The 23,067-nt window shown below is 42.9% G+C and overlaps 1 protein-coding gene across 7 annotated transcripts in view; it reads right to left on the bottom strand.

Moving 5' to 3' along the window:
• The window catches only part of LOC130146163 (lethal(3)malignant brain tumor-like protein 3), a 51,596-nt gene that overhangs the window by 4,776 nt on the left and 23,753 nt on the right, over positions 1-23,067 (bottom strand). For all 7 annotated transcript variants that reach the window (XR_008820778.1, XR_008820779.1, XM_056332025.1 and 4 more), the window contains 12 exons: positions 22,816-22,907; positions 21,686-21,837; positions 20,009-20,085; positions 18,457-18,542; positions 14,542-14,652; positions 13,238-13,352; positions 13,015-13,114; positions 11,973-12,152; positions 10,500-10,631; positions 10,043-10,104; positions 7,459-7,625; positions 2,876-2,938 (listed from right to left, as the gene is read on the bottom strand). Coding sequence is in view for 5 of the 7 variants with exons in the window: in XM_056332025.1 (XP_056188000.1) it covers positions 2,876-2,938; positions 7,459-7,625; positions 10,043-10,104; positions 10,500-10,631; positions 11,973-12,152; positions 13,015-13,114; positions 13,238-13,352; positions 14,542-14,652; positions 18,457-18,542; positions 20,009-20,085; positions 21,686-21,837; positions 22,816-22,907 (1,337 nt within the window). In the remaining 2 variants the exon portion in view is untranslated. The remainder of the gene's footprint in view (positions 1-2,875; positions 2,939-7,458; positions 7,626-10,042; positions 10,105-10,499; positions 10,632-11,972; positions 12,153-13,014; positions 13,115-13,237; positions 13,353-14,541; positions 14,653-18,456; positions 18,543-20,008; positions 20,086-21,685; positions 21,838-22,815; positions 22,908-23,067) is intronic.

Raw genomic sequence — 23,067 nt, 5'->3', positions numbered from 1 at the left:
CAGACTCTCCAACCCTTGTTAAGCTGTTCAGGGTAAAATGTAAAGGCAAACACCCTTTTTTTGCTGGTTGGGGTTTGTTTTTTCTTTTGTCAGCTCTGTAAAAACCTTACAGATGAGAAAAATTCCTGAGACGTGAACATCTGGCTGCTCTCACAACTAGGACGTACTATGCCCATAGACCACAAGTCTCTGTTTAAGGGACAAACAGGAGGCTATTGTGAAATGGTTTTCAACGATGCTGAACAGGCGTGCGTAGCACATTGTAAAAGAGATCATGCGCTATATAAACCAAGGCATAGCAGAGACATGTAATCTGTCTGGACTCACATACACACTCCCCTAATTCATCAACAAGGAGATATTTGATTAGATTCAAAGTAAGCAAGTGAAAAACATTCTACCTTGTGAAAATAAAGGATGCTCTAGGTAGCAGCGAGTGAAATTGTGATGTATTGTTTTAAGAAGAGGTTAAAAATTTACTTGGGTTTACAAGAACATCCAGAGAGACAAACCAGATATAATTAATACAAACCCCAAATGCTGCAGGGAAGAAACCAAAGATTAATGGACACAGACAAACAATATGTGTCTTCCTAAGTTATTCTATTAAAGTTCATTTACAGAGACCGACAGCGTCTCATCCTCTCACTTGATGTTCACCAGTGCAGCAGACAACGCTGGACACTCAACTCATCCAGAATAACAACTCTCCTATTTTTGTAGTCTTCCTAACTAGAACTTTTTTGGATGTCAGCGACTGGTGGAAGAAGATACACTGAATAAGCTTGGTCGAGATTTGGTTTCCCCTTCTCTAATCACACAAGAGACCGTTAGCAAGTTACTTAACTTCCCAGTATGTACACTGGAAATGACAGCAGTGCTCCCAGTCCACAGATGTCCACACAACGTCCCCGCACCTTATTTGCAAGCTGCCTGGCCTCTGCACTACTACAATGAACATATTAAAAATAGCTTGAAACAAATGGACTGCTGCTTAAATTACAGAGTCAAGAGTAGCAGAAAACTGCTGGAAAACAGTCCTACATTTCAAAATGCTTTTGAGGCCAATATTATCACTATGCTTCATTTTTACCGCATTGCCTCAAACTTGCTTATTTTAAACAGACCTTCCCTGAACTGGACCTAGAAACAAGCGCAGTATCAGTGCCTGTGCTTTATTATTAATTTCTTTGTTCCATCTTATTTGGATGGTTTTTAAAATTCTGCGCACAGTTTGTTCTCTTCGTTCCTAATGTACGCAGCAACTCATCCTTCTCCCCCCCACCAAGAGAAGTCTGCAAGGGATTTATTTATCCTAAACGGCAAGCACTCAAAGGCCTGATTACAGCTAATGGACAATGGGGGTGGAGTTCAGCAGTCCTGTCACTCACACCTGTATTCTGGCCAAAGCCAAACTGCTAAGAGGGTTTTAATTTCAAACTGACAATTTGGTTTGAGCATAAACCTGAAAAACAACCCAAGCTCCTCTCATCTGGCACAGGGAATCATACTTGGAGGCTACAAAAAAGTAAGGTATTAAGACAGAACATGGCTATGCCCCCTTCCAAACCAGAAAGCAGTTGCTGTGTTCAGGACCCATTTAAATTACAGCTAGAAGAAATAGAATGTGTTGTGAGTGGCTGGATTCATTACAAGATTTGCTAGTTACATCTTACCTACCAAACTCTCACCTATGAATACATCTTCACTAGAAAACTATGCACCTTTTACACTCAGCTACACTGAAAGAACGTATTCAAAATTATTCATTTGAATAAATTTCATTATTTCCACTATATGCAATTACAGATAATTCCACTGCATTGTTACATTGTGAATAGTGCTTTTTGCAAGCCTCCATTTCTTTTGCTTTGTATTTTGTGTGCGTGCATGTTTTTTAAAACAAGAGAAAACAAAATATATATACACAAATCCCATAAATTGCACTACAGCCTGATTCATCCTGAAAGAAAGCCAGCTCTGAGGAGCAGTCATCTATTAAAAACCTGCCCTTTACAGTCGCTACAATGTGCAATGCTTTTCTTCGGTACAGAGGGTGCGCTCAGTGCTGCACAGAGAAGGTACAGCCCCCTCCCTCAAGCTCTTACAATAAGAGCAGTAGAGCTGTAAGATGCCAGAAGGGGAGGTATGCCTGTGCAAATTAATCAGGGGTTCATAAAGAACCTCCAAAAGTCGTATCTGCAATGTAAGTGGAAGCCAAAGCACTCAGCAGAGGCTAAATGTCTATGACCCATCTAAAGAAGTGTGCTAAAACCCAGGACAGCCATACCCCGGCACGCGCTGAGGTTTCTCAGAAGCTGTGGTGAATGCACCACAAACAGGGAACTGAGCCCAGCCCAGCCCATGGCAGCGATGACAGGACACACTGCCTGCAGGAGATGCTCTGATTTCCCAACCACTGCTTGTTCGAGGAAAGGTTCCCCTCCTGCCCTCACCTCAGCCCTTGGGGGAAGCCAGCGATTCCTGGGAAACCCCGTGACTGCCAACCTCACCAAAAGAAGCAGGCATATGTGCTCGTTAAGAGGGAGCAGATGAGATCTTCGCTGCACCATTCCAACAGGACATCTTCACAACGATGCCAAACCCACTACACAATAGTCCAAGACAGGATGTTAAGCATAAGCTCAGTGATTGGAACTGCAGGGGGAATTTAAAGCAGCAGAATGCAATTAGCCATGCTGGAATTCAGCTCGATTCTGAAGCTGCCTCCTAAATGCCACAGGCTCTTTAATGACAAGTCTGAGTATGTCTATACTATCTGCACTGTAACTCCAGAGTAACGGGGTACAAAACCACCTCGCTGTCGTCAGACCTGTCGGTGGCACAGCACAGGATTTGGGCAGACCCAACTTACCTCTTCCCTGAACACAGATGCTTGTTCTTTGCAACCAGGTAAACGCTGGATAAAGCTTACCACCTGGAATTACATTTGAGAAAAGAGAAACACAGACAATTAAAATGAGACATCATCAAGAAAAAAGCTCGTATTTCTATATGAGAGTTCTACATGCAAGAATTTTGAAGCCTTTAATACCTAAAACTCTTCCCTTAGTGAAGGGTATATATGAAAAACATTACTGGGCTGTTGCTGCAACACCTCCGTGAAGCGTGTTCTGGTTATCAGTAATAACATTCTGCACTGCCATTTGACCATTTCTCTCTACTCTTTACAGAGTCCAGCTTCTCCATTCCTCAAAAGGATCCTCATAAAATACCAACATTATTTCTACAGATTAAAAGCTGTATATAGCTATATTATTTTAAACCCATCCACAACTTCACTTTCTCTACGGTATTGCTGGAAAGTAAAATTAAAAAGAAAAAAGGATTTAGACATTTTCCCATGACGGCATGCCTTTAAGAGACAAGATAAACCAACTGAATGAGTACTGCTGGTTTACCAACACACAGAAGGCAGAAGAGCTGGGAAGAAAAGGAGTTTTTCTTAGTCTGTGGTGGGTGCACAGGATCCACGGAACCAACAGGATTAAACGAGTAAAAGTTAATTCTACATTTTACATTAGGGAAAACCTTTCTAAGCAGGAAATCTGTTAACATTTGCAATAATCTCCCCAGAGACATGCAAGCAGATATAACGCTAAGTAGTGCAAGAAGCAGTCCTGAATGCAGTGGAGGATGACTTAATATGTATTGTCTTCTCCAGCTGTAGCTTCACTGCTTCATGGAAGATTTGTATATTGAGGCATAATCAGATCAAACATTTCATGCTAATTGGATGCTCCCTTGCAGGAGCAGCTCTGTTTCATGAGGCATATTCATTTGAGTTATTACAGATGTGACATTTCTTCCATGAACACAGATAAACAGTTAGGAGGGGTCATTGTCAAATACAAGCTTCCCTTTAACTCAGTGTTGTCAAACTCTCTTCTAACTCGTGTCACTGCATCTCCAGCTGATCCCACCACTTGACTTACATTTGTTCCCTTCCCCCAGTTGTGACTCGCAGGAACAGAGCTGTCAGCATGCCCTCTGGTTTTGCTCTACCCTGGCAGAAGCCGATTTTTGGTGAACAGCTCTGACTCCCGTTGTTTCTGTTATGTAATCTGAAAGCAGAGCATCGCTCTCGTGTTTCGCCCTTATCCTCTGCTGGTAGAGAGAGCTCCATTTTAAAGGGAAACACTAAAATCCACACCCCCCCCCATTGGGCAGTGACTCCAAATTTTCTTCAGTAGAAGTGCAAACTCCTATTATAAACAAATAACAAACCACTACTTTTCTTTTGAATCACACCCCCTGCTCCTTATAATTAAAACACAAATGAAAATCCTTCTGCAGGGTCTAGTACCTTCCAGAATTAAAGAGACAGTTGGACCCCTCATGGCAAGATGATAAATGCCCTTTAGTGCCTATGATATTGAGAGGCTGGTAGAAATCTCCGGGGAATGATCTGAGCTTGCCTTGCTCCTGTGTTATTCCCTGCACAATTGCTGCTGGCTATTGTCACGGATGCTGAGTGACAGACCTTTGATCTGTCCCAGAAGTCAATTTGTATGGACACTGCAAGCATTCTGCGCCACAAGAGCGGCCTTTTAAATAAACAGGAGTCCTGGGATTTACCAGAAATAGAGAAAAGAGAGGGAAGGAGGATGCAGGAGGAAAAATCTGGAGAGAAAGTCCCCAGGATGCGAGCCAAACCCTGGGTTCCACTGAGCCACAGTGACCTGCCTGGCTCAGCACTGCTGGGGAAGGTGAGTCCCCAAACCAAGATGTGGCAGCTGAGGGGCAAGGGAGGCTGGGGTCCCAAGCCAAAACACACTAACGCTATGGATCAGAGGAAACCAACTCAGCCCCACAGTGAAGCCCTGAACCAAGGGAAAGGGTGAGGCTGGAGGGGCTCAAGATGAGGATGGGAGAGATGTCAGACAGGTTAGGAGCACAGTGGGGTCAGGCAGACCAGGGCTCTCCTTTGAGGAGCTGAATGCCTGCCTGCCCTTCCTGCTGGCAACAACCCCAGTACTCACAAGAGCGATCTGGTGGAAGCATCTTACACTATGACTGCATATTGGTAAAGGGTTGAAAAAGAGCTTTATGCAATTCTGAGAACACCTTAGAAACTCCATGCAACCTGTACAGAACGTTACTGCAACCCCAGGTGTGTGAGAGACACTGAAATCAGCACAGTAGCTGTATACCTTTTTGGTGAAGTTGGAAGGTAACCTCACATGGCATCCCTTTAATATCAAGCTATAGCAGAACTGACACCACCTCGTGCGCCTATGCAAAGAGGAGCTGGGTTTAACTAGGATTTAGTAATCCACAGGCAATTAGCACAAGGCAGTCCCCCCCCACAAGGTATTAGCATCTGATGCAGGATTAACTAATGAACAATACAACTCTAGCGCGTACTAATATTTTTCTGTAATTCAATATCCTTCACTAGCTGTGCTCTGAAAACATGACAGGAAGCTTTCAATAAATAACAAAGCTGCATTAAAGTAACTACTCTTGTTGACTGTTCACAGTGTAACCAAGAGTTTCTTAGCTTGAGGGTTCTTAAATAATGCTGCTCTGCCATTTCAGCTGCTCTCAACCAACAGAGAATTAAAGCAACATTTTTTTCCTTAATGTGGGTTTTATAAAATAAAAACAGTTCTCCAGTCTGAAACCAAAGGAGAATTTTACACCCCCACTGCTCTTGTTTCAGACCAGCAGAACGGCCCCCTTTGTGCAGCAGTTCAAAGCACAACCCAAAGGCAAGTGTTTGCCCTGTAGGAAGATGTTAGGAGCCCAAATGCCGACAGATCAAATCTGCTTTGGACTCACTAAAACACAGAAAGTCCTGCTGCTTTCATCTTCCAGACCTGCGGCTACATTTCACTGCACATGCTGATCCTGCAAGTGCTTATACAGAGCCCAAATTGATTCCTATGGGAATTTGTGATGAACATAATTTGCAAAACCAGATCCACTGTACTGAAATTCAAGACAAAACCTGTAATGACTTCAGCCAGTCCATTGTGGTGCTGCAACTGATCTTTTTAATGTGCCACACACTCCTGCTGGCAGCTGAAACTTCATCAGTTGTTTCAGGCTGCAGCATTCTGGGTTTTGAATCGCTATATCCAGAGTGCCCTGTATTCGTGCCCTGTGGTCGCTGCTTACATTCATCTGTTATCAAACTAATATCCCAGTTAAATTTACCCAGCAGTTGCTTTAAAGGTCAACTGCAAAGGACAAATTTATTTGGCTTGTATCCTGACTCCCTTCTCCCATGAACCAGCCTCCATGTTCTATCCAAAAGAAAAGAGATTCTCATTTTCACGTCAGAGGATTAACTGCTTCTGCCTTTATTGATTTTCTAAAAAACCTTTTGCAAAAATCACTGGAAGCTTTCTCCAAAGAAGGCTACAAACAGCAGATCTTTCAGAGAGTTTTTTGTCTCCTTGCTATGGATTTAATTCAAACACATTTTCATTACAAAAAAACCCCAACAACAAATTCCCAAAAAAACAACAAAAAAAAAGTACCAAGTTTTAAAACAGCAACACTAATTGCTCTATCCCCTTAATCATCACTGTGGTTCCCATCTCCTGTGATACTGCAGTCCCACCAGACTCCTAGCAGTCCTCCAGCATGAAAAGCAAAGTCAAGATTGGATTTATCTGATGTAAGAGGCACTTAGGGAAAATGCACTTTCTAAAAGTCTCTGAAGATCATCTATGCATCTAGAACAGCACCTTCTCCCTGCTTTGCAGATTACCTACCTTCTTGCAAGCACAATATTACAGCACATTTCTCTCGAATTAAATGGCCTGCTATTAAGCGCCAGGATCCAAATTGTCACCGCTTCCCAAGTAGAGATACAAATATTATTTATGCCCAAGGCATCAAGGCAAAACCCAACTACTCAGCACACAAAAGATACTGGCTTTTCCACATGCCACCTAATTACAGGAGACATCTCAAGAGCTAGGACTGCAGACATATCCCCAGCTGCACAGCTACCTCTGTCAGAAATCAGGTCAGGCTGTGGGCAGTTTTGTTCCAGGGGAAGCAGGCAGGGAGACGCAGGAGGTGTGGGCATGCACAGTGCAGTTTGGAATTATCTGCAATGTAAAAGTGAATCAGCAGTGAAGTCACAGGAGAGGGGGAGAGAGATCAGAGAGAAATGGAATCTGCTGTCAGAATCACTTTTCAGGCCTGAGGACTAAAAGAGCAAGGGGTAAACAAAGAAATGGAGGGAATTCTACTCAGGGAAGTAAGCCGTGGACACCAGAGGGTTAATAGGCATCCTTCCCCTCCCTTATAAAAGGGACTTGTGTATAACTTGAGTCAAGTCGGCAATATGCAAAGCAAACAGAAGAGCACTGCCTAGGAAAGGAAAGAAAATAAAGATGTTTTCCAATGAGCACTCCAGAAAAGGAGGGCTCTGGCATTCCCATGCCCCAAGAGCACCGAATGGAACAGGTAACTCACCTCTTCCACAGTCCATTTGGCCACGTGTTTGGCCGTGAGGCCCGAGACCTCTGGCAAGAGCTTGCAGTGCTGCTCCCAGCAGAGATGGAGGCGGTGGGTCGGGTTAGAGGCCAGGGAAGGCATGAAGATGGACTGGTGGAGGGCCTGCTGGAGATCCAAATCAGAGTCTGGAAAAGGAAACGAGATAAGTCACAGTGAGGCTTCAAGTAGGAGCAATTGCAATAAAGCAGGAGGAAGGGTCACACTCTGGAGGGAAAAGCAAGGCAGGGTGAGCAGACTGCCAGGCACAGCTACTGCATGGCACACTGAGCTTTCAGGGCGTTCTTCCCACCCTCCCAAGAAGGAGAAAGAAAAAATAAAAAGATAAAGATAAGATTGCCAGGCTGGAGGCTTTATCGTTAGCTTCTTCCCTGGAAAATGATGTCATGCTGCTAACAGAGAAGATGTTTGCAGCATTTTATTGACAAGGTGGAGGAGTTCTGGTAACAGCATCTTCAGCTGGAAACTAATGGCATCGTTCCAGCTCACAGCTGTAGCCAGCCTGCGAAGAACGCTACGCGTGCCAGCTGATGGCCTGGGCTCACCACCTCCCCAGGAGGCTCCCAGGCCAGCGGTGCTGCAAGTTACCTCCAGACATCAACTCCCTCCTTGTGCGTCAAGTGATGGAAGCTTTAAAAATCAAGGCAAAAAGAGGAAGAAATCACCCCTCCCTAATGAGATCACTCGAGTAGTGCAGAGTCATGGTCCTACGGGGACTTGCTGGTTATACAACAGGAAGCGAAGCAGAGGATGAAATCAAGATGGGAAACATTCCTCTGGTTCCCAGCGGCTAACGTGTGCTGCCCCCTCGCCCCCCGCCCTGCCAGGCTGTGCGCAGGGTGTGCAGGCTGCCCAGGCTGCCCGGCGCCATCCCGTGGCAACAGGACAAAATTCCTGTTCTCTTCCTGCCTTCAGCAAGGTCTGGCACGGCCTCGGCTGGGTTTGCTCAGTGTTAGCGCAAACGGGTGTTAGTAGGCTGCTGTGTAAGGATCTGTGGGGTGTGCCAGCCGCTACATGTAAAGCACAAAGGAAAACAGCACTATAAAGACAAAGCACATTTCCACGATTTGCCTGCTCCTCACCAGCCAAAGTGAAAGCACCACTGGCATAAAGCCTGCTCTAGCAAAGTCCCTGTCCCCAGCTGCATCACCTTACCTCATCCCCACCTCCCTAAACGATGCAGGCAGCATCAAATACAGGTCTTTATTTGTAATAATGAGACCAAGACAGAGGATTTAAAAAAATTAAGCCTGTGTAAGAACTGCTCAGTTCGGGAGCTGATGCTCCTGGTGACAACAGGGCACAGGACACTGCTCCTGGGCTGTCACTTACTCCTCCCCTGCCTCCCCCCCGCCGTCCCTGGGGACAGCAGCTGGCCTTGCCACCACCTCCCTGCTGCAGGAGGTCCTGTTTGTGCCCAATGTTTTATGTACTGCCACGTTCCCTGCTGGGTGGGCACTGCTTCTGTCACAGACTGTCTCCTTCACTAAGCCCAAATTCTTGGGGGTAAGTGTCCAAACCACGATCTAAAATTACTTTCCCTCTGAGAAAGAAGCAGTGTTCTAATAGCTTAAATGTAGATGGGATGAAAGCTCTGGGTAATCATGAAATTACAGGTCAGTGGATTATTGCAGAATTTCCCTCCGCTGATTTCCATCATTCTGTTTTAAGGTGAATGCAAAGGGAGAGCAGACAGCTTTCCCTGCCAGCTGCAACTGCAGCCCATAGCTGGCAGACTTCTCCAGCTCTGACTGCAGAAGTCAGCACTAGGTAAAAACGAGTATTAAAAAAAATAAAAACGTGCTAGGCACCTGTCCCAGTTTGTGTCTGCTTAGCTATTTTTGATTGGAGACTTATTACCATGTTAAATCCTCCTAAAAGCTTGGTCAGCTTGGTTCTCTGAAATGGCTTTTTATAGTAAATCTGAAACTCAAGCATATGGTTTGCTAAAGTGATATCAGAAAGCTGCTCTTAAAACTTAACCTGTCATGTACCAGGAAAAAAAAAAAAAAAAAAGAAAAGGCATTATTTTTCAATTTAACTTTTCATTTTCTTTTTCATCTACAGGAGAACTTTGAAATAGTCACCACCCAAAATGATTCAGAGTCTGTTTCTGAATACTCAGAGGGGGTCTAAAGACGTAAGTCCGTGGAACTTAAAACTATCTGCCAGGTTTTGAGCAAGTCTCCCTTGACACTTCTGCTGGTTCCGTCACCAGACCAGTCACCGACTGTTTGGGGAACAAAAGCTCCTTGCCACTTCAGAAGAGTATACAGTGTACAAGAGATGGTGCAAGCTTGTCTTCTCAGTTAATATGTATGAGGCTTCACTCTAGAAAGTATTAAACCTTTCACTTCAAAGTAATTTTACCCTTCTTCCTCATTTTAAAGGAAGACAGACCACCATTCCCATCACCTCCAGTGTGTGCTTTCTCTTGACTGTGGAATCAAAGACAAAAAAAGCTTTAAAGTTTTAAATGTTCCTTGTGTCTGTGGTATACTGCACATATATACACACAGAGAGAAAAAAATAAAATTTAACCAACCTTTTCCATTGCTTTCCTGTTTCACCAGCTGGAACTTTATATAGGCATGTGAACACCCAAGCCTGAAAGCATCAATTATAAAACATTTCAGAAGAGACACAAACTGATGTAATTCCTTTTCTATACAGAGATTAATGGGACTCATAGGAACCAAAAATTTCTCCGTCTTAAAGTAAGCAATAGCACTACTCTGTCCCTGACCTCTCTCTGTAAGCTAAGGACTGTGCTATTAAATTCATGGCTAGAACTCAGATTTGCATTTACTGCAGGAAAGAGAAGGCCAAAAATAACGGGAAGGGAGGAGATTTACCATGTCATTTTAAACCCCTGTGCTGCAAATCTCTGATCAAACTGGGCTGTTCAAAGTTATGATTTACATCTGTATTTCAGATATAGTAGCAACATCAAGAAACACAACTGTTAATGCATGAAAATACATCACAAAAACCTTATTTACTTTTTCGGTTTGGCTTTGATGTCTCCAGAGGAATCCTCTTCTACCCAGTCTCTCTCTTGATTGTTTTCAGACTGTTCTGACAGACTGTGAACACTGCTTTGACACGACTTTTCACTGTCTTGTGCAGATTTTCTGGGAAGGCAGAAAAACGACAGGAGCTAAGCTGACATCCTCTGTTCCCTTTCCCTGCAGGAGAGCAAAGCTGGCTGCTCCCTGCAAGTGAGAGTAACAACTACCACCTAGTGGTAGCAGCTTTCCTCTCCACTCATCACTACCGGCACAGCACAAAGTACTTTTTTACTCTTCAGCAGGGCTTGGGAGAGATTATGTGAAATAAATCAGCCCCTGTGGACTGAGGCTCTGATACCAGCAGCTATAAAAAACCCACTGAAGCATGTGTTACGGTGAAATCAAGAGATTTAAGATTTTTGAATCCTGATACCTCTGGATAACGTTTAAGAGTCTCCGTGACTGAGTTTGATGCGTAAACTGAGATACACAGATGCCCAGGGAAGGACAAGCAGTAGGGTGTTACCAGATCTGCATACTGAATTCAAACCTCCCAACATCAGGAAATGAAGTATTTAGAAGAATAGAAATATATTACAATTTTAGCATGCTGTTTATTCTGGGAGAATCCCAAAGCTCCTGAGAGCACTTTATGGTAACAGTGCCATTGAAGTGCCATCAATTCTCATGTTAAAATTAGGACACAGAGACATCTGCATATTTCTGGGATGGGAGGAAGCAAACAGGCCATGTATGCCAGGGAGGAGAGAGAAGTATTCCTTTTTCTGGCCAAATATATCCTGAAAATATTATAAATCTAATATAAATCTAAGCAAATAAATGAACTTTAAAATGTATATAAGCCTTCATATACCACAACAAAGACCAAAAAGTATTGCTGGAGTTTGCCCTAGTGAGACTGGATTTGCATAGACTAAAGGTGACAATAATAATAAACATTTTAAGTGCCTCTTGCAGTCTAAGAACTAACAGAGTTTGCTTCAATGCTTACTCAATTCCAAGATCTTCATGTAAGCAAATAGAATATCTGAAGGAACTCAACTTGTTTGCCAGGTGATACACATATAGTCATTATACCTACCAGCATCATGCAGACAACTCCAGGGTGGACTGCAGTTACCTCATTTGACAGTTTTAGGACAGGAAACGAAGGAAAAGAATATATTTTAAATTGAAACAGCAAGACAAAATTTATGGAGGCAGAATGCAATTTCCTTTGTTGGAATGTGACCAGAGCAGCAGGATTAAGGAATCAAGAAACCTATTAAGGCATAGGAGGGTATAAAAATGCACTGCTCTGTGTTAGGAGTGTCTGGGGCATGGGTCAGTATTACAGACAGACAAACTCAATGCTCTGCTGCTTCTCTGCCAATTTCTGTGGTTTTCAGCCTTGTAAAATGGGTTTGCTCCCCAGTACCTGGCCAAGAAAAGGGTTCAGCTCACCTGGATTGTGGAGAGTCGTCTTGCGAAGACTCTCCTGCCCCCAACAGAAATGGGGCAGAAGTCTCCAGCTTCTTGGCTTTCTGCATGCTATTGCTAGGGGAAGGTCTCTCCCCACTCAGACGGTCCTGTAACACGTTTTCTCTGCTGAGGTTCACATCAGAGTATGGGCAGCCAACTAACCTGTGTTAAAGAAAAAAAAAAGGCCATGTGTGTGTGTGTGTGCGGTGGGAAGAGAGCACAAGATGATGATGCATGTTTTTAAGTTATACAGTCTTACCAGCCTCAGGCAGACATACCCATCAAGAAACCCAGATAAAGTGAAGCTAGAAACACTCAGGGAGTTGTTATTACCCAGTTTTAGGTGCGGGAAAGCAGGGGACTACATGGCAGAATTAGAATTAGAAACCAAAGTGATGTTTTTGGAGACTCACCTCAGAGAACAACAAGAGTTACTCCTCGTAACCTGCTTGTTTGAACAATATTTCATGAAACAAGAGTCCTGCAATTTCAACTCTGAAAAATTCAAGGCCCTTTACCACATTATATACTACTAGATCTTCAGACCTCCCATTTGAGATTGGTTTTTTGCTCTTTAAAATAGTTTAATTGAGAAAAACCTTTTCCAAGAGCCCAAAAGATATCAGAAGGCAGAGCACAAAACATGTGCTAGCTCTCCTCACTCTTACACTTTAATAATCTACCTACACCCTCTCCCTCTTTAACTGTCTCCTTGCATGCTGTTCTCAAGTAAATTATTTTACCAAAACAAATTCCTTCAGTAACGCTGGAATGCAGAAATTGGAGTGAATTAATCTATGTTGGATTGCATTGCAGCTGTAATGATTATACTGGTATAAACAGAATTTATGATGAAACAGTACATTTAGACACAAGAGGGAGCTGCAATTGCAGGTATAACTATCTCCAGACTAAACACCCCGAGATAATTCCAGTGCAGTGCAGGTGCTTGCTGCAGCATTATTATTATGGACAGCAGTCAGACGCTCGCAGGCAGAACCCTTACAAGATCTCATATACATACGTATAATGTGTTCCATATCGTGGCCCCCTGACATGACCGATACCATGGCAGCCTGGAGTAGGACATGCTTGTCCTACTGTTCCCACCCGATCAACAGCACCTGGTAATAAGAAAAAAAAAAAAAAAGTTTTTTTATAGATTTGTAAAATGCTCCTTGCATCTGAAGAGCTGACTGCATTTAGGAAAATTATTCGACATAACAACATGATGTCATCTACTTTACCTAGAGGGACTTGCAAAGCATGTCCAGTTTTTGCACACCAGCCTACTGGATGAACATCAGGGCTGTCCGCATCGACCCAGAAATCATAATTATGGTCCCAACCATCAAAATGTATCTAAAAGAAGCACACAGTCTCAGTGAGAGATACAGTTAAGGACATGACTCAGCTTTTATTTTAACTTCCCCCTCTGTTTCACCTTGCTCAGCTTGGGGCTAATTCATTCAGTCTTTCAGTCAAGCACAACTGTCCTTTGTGCTCAGTGTAACTATTTGTTTTCCTGACCCCTGCCACCTATGTTTCACAGAACAACCAGATTCCGGTGACACAGTTAAATCACAGGGTCTGCAAGAAAGCACAGACCATGGGGTGCTCCAGCACACTCACTCAAAGACTAAATCTATGCAAACACAAATGCTTATTTAATTGGTTTGTTTTCTGAGGATCCCCAAAAAACACAAAACCCAACAAGTTTGGTGAGTTGTGCAGTGAACAAGTTCAAATTTTCTGCTGGATAAAGAGACTAGTAATAGTTAGCTCAGATCCAGGTCAGGGTAACAAGAGACTGAGGATCACTGCAATTTAAAGACTACTAGGTAGTCTATCTGGCAAAGTTTCAAACAAATCTATGAACTGAGTATTATGCTATTATATATTGGCAAAACTTGATTTTTGCCTGCAACCACAGCAATGAGACTGAGAATCAAATGGCTAATGGGGAGCAAACTCCACTTCTGTCCACATAATCAGCCTTCAGGAAGGAGAGCTGTGGCCGAGGAGCCTCCGTCAGCGCAGCCTCTGCTTTAGCTAGCTCATACATAATTTCTCAGAAGCCAAAGCACAACAGATACTTCTGGCAATATATTTATGTGAAAAGAATCTGTTAAAATCCATTTATGTAACAAAGTCATAGTAGAGAATGAAGCCACTTCCCATATGTACCAGGGTTTAACTTGCTTTGGGTTTTCCTTTAAGGATGCTAGGAAAAAAAATTCGTCAGGTAGCTTCCCACCAGCAGAACATTAATGCTGCCTTCACTCACACAGATGCCACGAAAAGATGGAAAATCATGCTGTCAAATGTTATTTCAAAACAGTTACATTAAAACAGTAACTAACAATACCAGGCAATTCCATGAGATTTCAACAGGACAAAACAACAGAAATAATTTCCAGTTGGGCAGGCCTGTAGGCTAGATCATCTGCAAGGAATCTGCTGCTCCTCACACCAAATGGGTATTTTTCCCGTACTGCCAATCACTACGCTGCTCAGTACATGGGCTCTGCACTTTGAAGCAAGGTCATACCTTAATGCGATGGTCGTCTTTGTCAACGATTGTTGCCACTCTTATCAAGATGGGATTTCTTCTGTCCACAGCCTCTAACTTCATATCAACTTGGAATCCGTGAGCAGGACGCTGTAAGAGGGGATTGTAAGCAGAATATTAAGAAGTCTGGGCGTTCAGAGCTAGTCACCTGCTCTGAATAAAATGCACTGTAGTTTTCATTTACCATTCTAATGCCTTTGCAACTTTGGCCCCTGATCTCACACAGCAGACTGCTTCAGAGGTTAAAATCAGAGCTTCCTAAAGGATTAAACTGCCTGTTTGTCAGCAGCCCAAAACTACTCAAGAGGAAGTCTGATCTTTCTCAGTGCAGAGAAGCATTCCACAGCCAGGGCAAGAGGCACTTCTCTAACAGACAAAAAGCCAGATACTACCACGGGCTCCACCGACACACAGGCTCCGCAGCCTGGTAACACTCCCAAACACCGCAGAGATGATCTCGCATCTGACAAGGACCTTGGCCAGTTCACCACTGTCTCACACCTGAACACACACCATTATGTGACATCTCTCTTGACTACACTATGTGACATCTATCTTGGCACCAGATGCAGCATCTGGATGTTACAGTTACCTTCATTAAGCAGGTTAATGTCTGCTTATGACCACAACTGCATCTGCTTGTTAACGACTGCTGAGAACTGCAGTGCTGGGGTCTCAAGAGCAGTTCCAGCTGCTGGAGTCTCCTATCTGCAGTTGCAGACTTACCTTTTCTCTCAAGACCCAGTGGTCAAATGCCTTTGTAAAAACTCCAGAATGTCCTTTGACCTGATGTGTGTTCTTTGCAGCACGCACAGATCTAAACCTCTAAGTAAGTGACAGCATTTACCAATTTTTCCATTCATCTTTAAATGACTGCAAATTCCTCCTCTGACCTCCTCAGCTGGGGGTTATGGAGCACTGGATACTCATTCAAAACATGTCCTTCTTCACTTCTGCACACAAAGGTCAGGATTTTAGCAAGAGATGATAAATCGTGTCTTTGAACAAGATCAGGTTAATGAAAAGATGATGATAATCATTCTTTCCTCGCTATCTTCCTTACCCTTTTTACTACCAGTAGCTGAGGGCAGGGAAGAAGGTCCACTTCTGAGCTAAGGGGATTACAGACTCCAAACCTGAAGTTTCTCTTTGGTCTTTTCAACCTGGACACAGACATTTACCCACAGGCTTTCAACCACACGACACGACACGCTGGAAGCCAGACAATCTAAACTGGTTTTAGTTTTAAGAACATCTTATTGAACCAGCCAACCTTGTCTGTCTTCCTTGAGGAAGGAGCCCCAGTGCTAGAGAACGAAATCCTGCCCAGATGAGCTAGGCTATTTAAGTCTTGCTGAAGGGTTGCAGCCTTTTTGGCAATAGCTATTTAACGTCTCTGAATTGACAGCCCAAGACAATGGGCTGAAATTGCAATGCTTATTACGAAGCTGTCTCCTCCTGAGTTTTTGGACGGAAGAGAAGGCAGAAATCCAGCCACAACATCTGCTATTTGTGCCGATAATCAGTGTCTCCAAACTACATAAGATAGTTCTTTAGAATTGTTAAAAACTAATTCAGTGAGAAACGCCTGTTCTGGCTCTCAACCCATATCTTTACGTACTGATTTCCTGTAATTGCTAGCTGGAATAATAATAATAATCATCATAATTTTTAAAAAAATCAATAACTGCACCATATATTTGCACTTCAGACCAACCAAGCCAGAAAAATAATGAGGTTTGATCTTGAAAGAGTTCTATTAACTGCTGATACATCAAATGCCTTTTTTTTTTTTTTTTTTTTTTTTTTGTGTGTGTCTTATTTTCGAAACACAGTCTTGGATGCTAATATATTTTCTGGAGTTTCGTGAGAGCCAGAATTGGCCCTTCTACTGTTCTCTCAAAGCCAGATACCTGAAGCAGCAAAACAACCACGGCAGAGATGTATGTAAAACAGGAAAAGAGGCAACAGTCAAGGCAGTTGCATTCCCCCTTGGGAAGACACTTTATTTGGGAAGAACCCAAAACAGGGAGAACTCGGTACTAAAAAGACTCTCTGTCCTGAGCAGCCCTGTTATCTTCAGGTGACATTCCTCAACACATTTTATATTCTGAAAATCTGAGGAGAGAATGCCATAATGAGAGATTACTGAGGACTTCAGGCTGGGAGTTTTAAGTAGGTCGCACTTCACTGCTTCTTTTTGTATCATGAAGAGGTTTATGATCTTTCCAAAATATTTGTCTCTCCAAAATTACTGCCATTGTTCCTCTGTTGTGTAGAAGACCAATTGCTGCGTTCCTTCACTCTTGTATTCTGAACCATTTACCAGCACTGTTGGGATTCTACCAGTGCAGCTCAGAAAAAGGCTGAGCCTACGCTGGAGGCAACAAATGTGTCCTGCTGACAAGCTTCACTCATTATCCTGCACACTGGCTCTGAGGTGCTTTACACGCTGTGCTGCATGATCGAAGATGCTGTCTGCCCAACTCTGCAAAACCTTAATCTAAGGAATGTTCTGGAGTTCAGCTGTGCTGCAGGTAACTCCAGCTGTAGCCTTACAGTCCTCTAAAGAGGCAACACCTCTTCCTACGCCCTGACACCTACCTTGCAACCTACAACTTCAAACGGATACCTGCTGAAATCTAGCAATTATCAAACTTGTCTGGCTGGATTTTTACCTCCCTTATCTGAGGCCTCCCTGATTGCTTTTCCTCCTCAGTCCCAAAGAGCTTACCAACAAAATGTACAAGAGGGCAGCAGGTATTAACCTGCAACTCTAACTTCATTGAAAGGAATCAAGACAAGCATCACGATGCCACAGAAAAGTTTTAAAACATATTGCAAAATTTAGCAAGGTGAGCCAGCAGTGTGGAAGAAACTGCTAACAAAAAAACCCTCCAACTTTAACGTAAAGGGTTTTTAAATGAAGTTATTTTGAAGGGTTTTCCTTTTTGTTTCTGCTCACATTGAGCTTCCAGATAAACACAGTGAACTCTAATGTAAGAAACAAAAATTCATGCTCCCAAGGTTGAGAACACCATCTTCACATTTAGTCTGCAAGGATGATCTTACTCCATCTAGTAGTTTGGCAGAGATGCTCTATCATCTGTTAGTACACTTATTTCTGTGGAGGACACAGCTGGCTCCTCCCTAGAAGAACTGAGATCTGTATTATATATTAGAACATGTAAGCCCCTGATAGGAACTTCTCACTCCACCTTAATTTCAACACACCAACCAGGGGAAGAAGGATCTGCACAACTGCAAGGTGCAAACATTTCAGAGAAACCTGTAAAACTTCATGCAGAGGGAATGGAGGAACTGCACAATTCTCATTCTCCCCCAAACACATACACCCCACGCCATCCCCTTTCCTCCCTTCCCCACAAAATGTCCCTGGTTCCAGGGCAGCAATACCCACTTCTGACCCCCATGAAGAGAGTCTGGAAATGCCTGTTCAACAGGATCAGAGATACCTTTGCCTACCCACTCAGACCTCAAGCAGAGGACCAGCTCCTTCTCCTCTTCATGCCCTCTCTGAAGCAAGGTACTGCCCTTCACACATTCCTCTGAAAGCCACAATTATCTGTGTGGGCTGAAAGCTCTTCCCTTAAATCTGCTAATGGAGCAACTGAAGATGTTTAGTCAAAAAGCCTTTCCAAGACAGCCTTCCATGGCATTTAAAAAAAAAATAAAAAATCATGTAGTCTGCTGTGTTTTGTTTTAGCAGCACTGAGAGATAATCTTAAACTCAGGCTCAAAGTAAAAAAACATTTCACCCTCTTGGAACAGACATGGTGAACCATCACCAAATAAAGCATCTGGCAAGAAAGGGTGCCTAACAGCAGTTTCCCCCACCCTCCTGATCTAGGACAATCAAAGAGATTCACCAACCAGTTTGAATGCTCTTGCTGGGGCTGCCTGGGAATTAGTTTCTTCCAAGTATTTCTCCCATGAGAAGGCTTTGGTATCCTTGTATCCTGAAAAAACAGAGAATTACCATTTAAGTAAGAAAAAACCATGTTTATTGTTACAAACAACAGAAAAGCAGCTATGCAACACATTCGTGTTATGTTAATTTAGCACTTACAATGGATGGCACTGGGAAGTGGTCTGTTTATTCATGCACACCACTTACAGCACACACAGGAGCACTGCAAGTTTCCCCAGCTTCTACAAAAGCCTTTAACCCTGACCTGAAAAACCTGAAGAGTTCATTTCTGTACAGCTTAATCAATTGTCATTCTCTAGAGAAAGCTGCCAATCAAGAGTTAGTCAGAGGATCCTGTGATGTGCAATGGTATCATGCAATGGTATCACTAAATTAATTTCCTATTTTATTAACTATTCTATGTGTGAGAGTCTGCAAGACTCAAAACTTCTCATCTCCTGCTATCTACTCACCCATAGCTGAGTAAAACTAGCAATCTGGAGATAAAAGGCTCCATCACCGTTACCATAACCTCAGACATCTACATGCGTGTGCGGCTGGCTCTAACAGTAATGGGATGTCTCCCCTTAGCAAGTACATTTAAGAAACAGATCTACTTTTTTTTTCTCTCCCTATTTCAGTATTTTTTAGCCTCAGTATTGTTTCCTGTTGGCAGGACAGTGCAATGACTAAATGCATAGGACAATCTACAAATTGCTGCACACAAATCTCTCAGCAGAGAGATCAGAATTGACTGCAGATTCTGCTGGGGGCACAGGCAATCATGGCATGAGCAGAGGAACTGCACATCACAGCCTTGTCGCACATTTCAGGAGCAGGAATAGATGGTGCTGCTGAAGAATAAGCACTGACAACCCCTTCTGCATCTGCAGCAAAGGCACAGAGGCTATTTCCTCCAATGCACAGGGATCTTATAGTGCCTCCCACTCTACTAAACCTGATACACAGTAATGACAGACATTCTTGCTCCAGGGCTGTCAATCTAGAAAACAGCAGACATAATTTGTTCTATATTTGTTATTTTTAAGGTGAATGAGCACTTCCAAGGCCTGAAAACAACATTGGTTTTCCTGTATGTTCTGTCCTTTTTCATTTGCCAACATTTTCTTCATTTACTGAATTCAAGTGCAGCAGATAAAGACATGGCTTCAGTTACTCCTTCATTTCCAGAAATTCTATCTTATCATCTATGAAACCATGATACTGATTCCTCTTCCTTCTAGCTCACCTTAAAGGAAACGCTGCAAATACTCCAAAGTTATTTCCCTTCCAAAATCAAATTCAATTACAAATTACCAAACCCGTCCCATTTTTTGAAAGAGCTATGCAACAAAGTAAAATGCAGTGGCAGAAAGTATGAACAATAATACTGTTCAGTCAGTAGATTCAAGCGTACTGAATGGAACCTGTAACTTGCAAATACGTAATTATGTGCAAGATAAAGCTTGCAGGTTTTTTGACTGAGGCAGGAAATAAGTCTCACTTTCAACATACCAGGTGGTGTTGTCAGTGGGGTTCCAGTTTCTTGGCAGTAGCCAACAGGACGAATATATGGGCTGCTAGCTTCACACCTGAATCAAAGAGGGAAAGTTGGCACCAGTCAATTTTAAAGCAAAAAGAAAAGCAGAATTTCAAATGCTGTCTGAGATGCCTTTGCTGGGTTAGCAGATGCTTTCAGTGGGTGTGATCATGATGTAAAAGAGAAACACTACCTTATTATAATTTATAACGCCAAGTTTTCAAGGCGTTCAAGCTGCCCCAAAAGATAGGGAAGTACAAAGAAGAATGTCTGGTGCTTTAAAAAAACAACAACGAAAAGCCCTACACACATGGACCAACCACAGTTCAGCCTGGACACAGACCATCCAAGCTAAAATGCAAAGGAAGCAAAGAAACAAAACCCAAACCCTCGTCCCTAACTGAAACACCATTACTGTGGAAGAAGGGGAAATTACTGCTAAACTCTTTGCCAAGAACTGCACATCATACCCTAATTCTAGCCGAAACCTAATGGTAGTTTGCCTGGTTCCTAAATTTATTGCATGTTTAGATATTCTGAGTCCCTGATGGAGGTGATGGGCCAATTTAAGACAGCCCCTTTTGTCACATTTGCTCAGAGGAAGGGACCAAAGCAGTCTTTCAGATCTAGGAAAAAACCTGTGTTTTCAGCCAAGCCATACTTTGAAGCTTTGCTTGCTGGTGTCTCCCATTAAAATTTTCAAATTCCAAACAAAACATGGCATGGAATCAAAGCTTCACAGGCTAAAATGGTAAAGGAGCAAGATCTAAAGTCCTGCAAATGGAAACGCCAGTGTTACGAAGCTCTGCATGACATACTTATGGCAAAGAAAGAAACCATCAACTTGCCACCAAACAGGTGCCTATTACGAAAAAAACCAAAAGGAAATGGGGGAGAGAATGCAGAATACTGGTCGAATTACTGTTATTTTGATAAGTGTGTGCCTTGTGTTGCTTTTACTGATGAATTCAAAGAAAGTTACTCCATTCATGTAGGTTGGAAAACATGGATCAAAAAAGAGAAAACATTTCCTTGAGTAATATCCCAGCACGAGGGCAGGGGATCGAGATCCTCAGATGCAGAACAACTATAGTGCTGGTGAGGACTTAAAAGCCTACGTGTTGGCAATCATTTTTATTTTCAAAGGGCCTCAGCCAAACTCCGCTGAAGCAAATGAAAAAGATTTTTACTGACTTTAGCACTGCCTGCTTCTAAATGTAAGTTTGCAGAGCAATGTGCCAACACCTACTAACCCTGGAGGAGAGGATGTTACTAATTCCAGGCAGTGTCACTAGCAGAGCTTACTCTTTCTCTGGCCCTGCCAGAGGAATGGATAAAGTGAACACTCCCTGACCTGACCCCAAGTCAGCCAGCTGTGTTACCTCGAATGCTTCTTACCTTGAAGGCTTCACAGGAGTTCAAGCTAACCCCACGGGCTGTGCACTGAGCCAACTGATGAGCTCTCAAACAGCAGGGGAAGCTACTGGGCAACGGGCACTTTGTAAAAACCCAAAGTAATTACTCAGATGTTTGCAAACCAATTTAAGATCCCAACTTTAGTGACTACATTTAAAATATCAGATATTACCCTTAGTGGTAGAGTGAAACCATAGTCTACTTGCAGATGCGTATTAGAAATAGAATCTCTTTACCAGTAGTCGTAGCTCTCATCCCAGTTGTCGAAATGAATTAGCAGGCGGTTATCCACCATGTCTGTGATAGTTGCGACACACATTAGCGATGGATTCTTCTTGTCCACTGCCTCTAGTTTCATTCCCAGACGAAAACCAGACGGTGTGACAGGCTGAGGAACAAGACGTCAGCAAAGGGAAATGAGCCATGTTCTAGATCAGGCTATTTAAATTACCCTTACGAACTTGTCTGTTGCAGGTTGCAACCCCAAAACCCAGACCAAAACACACTCTAGTTACTAGCAAGAGGTCTACAGACAAGATTTCCATGCGTTCTGGCAACGATTGTTACTATTTCTGAAAAAACGCTGATGCAGCTCAAATAACAGAATCTCCACATACACACTACTACAGACTCAAACACTAAAACATACACGCCTTGTGGTGATGGGTATTAGCTGGGGATAAGCGTAAACATTGCAGGTTCTGTCTTATTAGTGGAAAAGTTAAGACAGCCTTCAAAAATAGGTGACTCAGGTGGAAGCAGAGCAGAGCTGCACAGTTCAGCTCTGATCCTACTGAAGTCAGTGCTCTGTCCCTCTGCAGCATCAAATCCGCCAGACCACGGACTTTGTGTCATCTGAGTGACACAAAATGGGAGTCAGTGTTACACAGGAACTGAGGCCATCAACCAAAAAGAAAGCAACAGTGGGTGAAGGATGAAAAATGCTCAAGATCCATAGCCTCATAATGAATCCCACGGCTCACATCAGTATGCTGCTGGAAACCAGAAATTATTTTGGAAATGATTAAATTAGAGGAAAGTGACACAAATATCTTGACTGTAGGGACACAGCAAAACAGACCGTTGTAATATATTTAATGAATGGTAGAATAAATCTTTTCCTCCAGTATTAAGGAGGAAGGGAAATACGAATTCTCTCTCTGGAAAGTCAGTGACTGGGGGAAGGAAGAAAAATTATACTAGTTTCCCATCCTAAAAATAAATCACAGCAGGAAATAGCTTGCATCTGATTGTACCATGGTTGTACCTCTGACACAAGCATATTAAAAACACGTAAATATTCTGGTCAAAACTCACTTAGCATCAGACCTATTTGCAACATCTTTTATTCAGTATCACCACTTACAGTGCCGAGGGTCTTAAAAAGGCTTTTTGGAGCTGCTTGAGCTTTGCAATTTTTCAAATAGGAAGTCCAATTAAATTCACCCTCCTTGAAACCTAGAAAGAGAGATAAAAAGATTGTTTTACACAGCCCCGTTACATTCAGATTGGTTTTTCAGAAATGGAAATTACCTGGGAAGAACATGAACTTTGCATGATAACTGCCCTTCTACAATCTTCACGGGCTATGCATTTCAGCTAAAAACATCTCTCTTTT

The sequence above is a fragment of the Falco biarmicus genome, chromosome 3 (assembly GCF_023638135.1).
Source record: "Falco biarmicus isolate bFalBia1 chromosome 3, bFalBia1.pri, whole genome shotgun sequence".
Classification (NCBI taxonomy): Eukaryota; Metazoa; Chordata; class Aves; order Falconiformes; family Falconidae; genus Falco; species Falco biarmicus.
This window is presented reverse-complemented; position numbering and strand designations above follow the sequence as displayed.